Source organism: Pollicipes pollicipes, unplaced genomic scaffold (assembly GCF_011947565.3).
Source record: "Pollicipes pollicipes isolate AB1234 unplaced genomic scaffold, Ppol_2.1 Scaffold_7262;HRSCAF=8765_pilon_pilon_pilon, whole genome shotgun sequence".
NCBI lineage: Eukaryota > Metazoa > Arthropoda > Thecostraca > Pollicipedomorpha > Pollicipedidae > Pollicipes > Pollicipes pollicipes.
The window spans coordinates 24,725,531-24,729,056 of NW_023597055.1; the positions used below are offsets into that span (position 1 = coordinate 24,725,531).

Consider the following 3,526-nt stretch of genomic DNA (forward strand, 5'->3'; position numbering starts at 1 on the left):
GCTTAAGAAGGGAATGGGCGGTGGGAGCAGATGACGTCGCCCCACACCTGTCGTGAAGGCTTAGCGTCAACCCTGAAGTGATATCTGAAAAGAGTTGACTGCAAAACTAACGTGATCAGCAATTTTCAGGGCATTTTCTTCGTAATTAGCTGAAAGCAATTAAGATAGTCGCCGAGTCCCTGACATTTCGCCATTACTAGTGAGGTCATTTGGGTGGTGGTAGTTACAGGGTGGTAGTCATAGTTTATTGTATACCACCTTTAGGATACCGATAGTGCAATGGTTAACGAGTTTGCGTTAATCAGTGTGCGTCTAGGAAACCAAAGATATGGGGTTCGATTTCTCGCGGCGCCCGCTCTTCCTGTCAGGGTGAGAGGCAGGCGACCCCATATAGCTTCAGTAGTTGAGTGCGTCGTAAAGCCACGATGCCTGCCCCCAACTGTTTACCACCTGAGCCACCGTTCCCCTCGTACAGAATGGAAGTTAAGGCCTCTTCAGACATGAACAACATCTTGCTTGAAGGGATCATCGCACCGGCCTTCGCATCCCCCGACAGTGTGGGTAACGCCTCCCCATCCGTCGACAGTGGGAATGATGCCTCCCCATCCGTCGACAGTGTGAGTGACGCCTCCCCATCCGCCGACAGTGTGAGTGACGCTTCCCCATCCGCCGACCGTGTGAGTAACGCCCGCCCACCCGCCGACAGCGTGAGTAACGCCCGCCCACCCGCCGACGGCGGCGCGAGTAACGTCTCCCCATCCGCCGACAGTGTGAGTAACGCCTCCCCATCCGCCGACAGTGGGAGTAACTCCCCCCATCCGCCGACAGTGTGAGTGACGCCTCACCATCCGCCGGCAGTGCGGGTGACGCCTTCCCATCTGCTGACAGTGGGAGTCTTGGACAAAAACTCGCATTGAAATTAGCGTAATTCCTTGCGAGGCATAACTTTTGCGCTGCATATCTTCGTACCTCTTTTTGTGTACGCGAGCTTCGTAACCGCAAATTTTCATTAACACAAGTGGAGCTTCGTGACGACATAGTTTTGTAGCACAACACTTGGTGTACAAGTTAGCCCAGTTGTTTTTCACCGCAAAATTTATAAGTCGAAAAGGTGGTGCCAAAAATCAGCAAACACTGGGTGTCCAGTTTTTGTGTAGCATTGCTTATGCCTGATGGTTTCAAGTGAGCTCGGTTTCGGATGACATCTTAAAAGCTGTGAAAGAGAAATGTGTATTTAGTATGTATGGTTAGACAATACCAGGCAGGAGTGAAAAACTCGCACCAAATATGGGGAAAAGGAGTGAAAAATTTCTCCTCATAGGATGTTGCTTTGCACCCAAAGTCGGCAATTCTAGCACACTGACAAAATAACAAATGCGACGCAAATAAATGTGTCGCATTGCATTGATTTGTGCACGCATTAATTTGCACGCGCAAGTACGCGTATGGTATTTCCTCGCATCCGCCAATCCCCTAATACATTTCTTCGCATACACCTTTCTTCGTAACGTTCCCTTGGTCCATGTAAATATTCGTATACACAATACTCGCGTCCAATTTCTCGCGCGTCGCATTTATCCATTTCAAATTTGCGTGGGGGAAGTATTTGCAAGTCGAATTGGCAATTACTCGAATTCACAAATTTATGGTTGGGAAGATCGAATTACGATTAGTCAGACAGTGAGAAAGTTAGTGCAAAGGTCTGCTGTGATTCTCGAGTTCACACATAAGAGCTTGGATAGATACGAAAACATGCGCAATCGAACAAGATCGGAAACTGGTCTCCATACAATCATAAGCTCACTAACCCGACGTTTAGATTGGGACGGTTTGAGGCGGGCAAGGTGCATTATCTGTGCCTCATTGTCCCGAGCGACCGACGTGTGTAACGATTGGGTGTGGACGATTCACGACGATTCAAGTGATGCGTTCACTACAGTCTCATGCGTAGAGAACGACCATCACACACACACACACACACACACACACACACACACACACACACACACACACACACACACACACACACACACACACACACACACACACACACACACACACACACACACACACACACACACACACACACACACACACACACACACACACACACACACACACACACACACACACACACACACACACACACACACACACACACACACACACACACACACACACACACACACACACACTCGTTGGAATGATAGAATGACTCTTCCATGTAAGCTATGTATTATGAGCGAAGAACAACAAAACAAGGTTAGCAAAAAGAAACAACGAAACAACGTTTATGATTAACTATTAAGAGGCCATCACTTACTGTTTGGAAAATGTTCGAAAAACAGGTACTCCATTGTATTTGATGATGTCGTCATGAGGCTTGGCTTCCACGCTACGAAGGACGTTGTCAAGTGCACCACAGTAGTGCTGAGAATGGTTCACTTCATGCCGCGCAGCATCGCCCACGTGCTCTCCCGTCCCCATACTGCTGGGTGGCATATTCTCGTCAGTGGTATCTGGTACCCGTGGAGTACAATATTTCGGCTGGTTGTTGTAAATGACCCTCCAGCCGACCCTGTGCACTTCTGTTTGACAAAATCCCGAAAGTCCTTCACTAGCCCTAACTGACACATTTGCGTGGCTTTCTAGGCGGCCCACGTGAGGGGCGAAGCAGGGACATCTCAATCTTGGCCTGGACTTGGCGGCCTGTCCGGAAGCCCAGCCGTCTCACCGGCACCACTGAAGGTTGTACTTCTGGTGGTACGTGGTCTCGGTCACATCTGCCGCGCTCGGACATAAATAACCTTTTCTGGGGGAGAGCCGCCTATGCGAGTCACTATTGCGGTAACTTCCCAGAAGGTCGCAGTCTTGTCTGATCAGGAGCATCTCCAGCTTGCTTTCCCAATACACCAGTCTCTCTTGACCAGCATACCACTTTCAACACGGGTGAAGCAGCTTTCATCGTCTATCACAATATCTTGTCCTCGCCCAGCGCAAACCAGCCACAAGACGGCTGTCTAAGTCGCATGCAATGTGGTTTGGACTGCTTTGAGGTGACGAGCGCGGCTTTAACATTTTCCATGTCCTTGACACCCTCTTACGTTAGCGTGTTGCACATAGGAGACGGAAAAATGTATTAGCTCTGTGCTTGGCGGCAGGTGCCATCTCGTGCCTCTTTCTTTCCAACACCTCTGCCGCTGGCTTGCAATATGTGCCCATGTTTTGGATTCCACATCACCACAATCCTCTGAAATGTTCAGAATCTTATCAACCACTGGTCTTGCTGGTAGAGTGTGACTAAACTGATATGCTATCAAAGCACGCAGCCAAAATGTCTCGTAAGGGGAAGCCAATGCCAATCTGTCTGTAAATTCCTGCGATTCTGGACCAGCTTCCGGCGATACCGCCCAGCATCTGGTACAAGCCTATTGGCTCAAGAGTGGGAGGGCAATGACCCGTCGGCACTCCCCTTGACTGCGTTCCTGATGCCATCCACGACATGAGCCGATCTGGTGTTTTTTTG

General features: G+C 49.5%; 1 protein-coding gene across 1 annotated transcript in view; it reads left to right on the forward strand.

Annotated features, from left to right (window-relative positions):
• The first annotated feature begins 328 nt into the window (after positions 1 to 328).
• The window catches only part of LOC119113626 (LIM and SH3 domain protein 1), a 7,313-nt gene continuing 4,115 nt past the window's right edge, over positions 329 to 3,526 (forward strand). Inside the window, exons 1-2 of the mRNA XM_037237914.1 lie at positions 329 to 369; positions 707 to 770. Coding sequence (XP_037093809.1) covers positions 329 to 369; positions 707 to 770 — 105 coding nt within the window. The remainder of the gene's footprint in view (positions 370 to 706; positions 771 to 3,526) is intronic.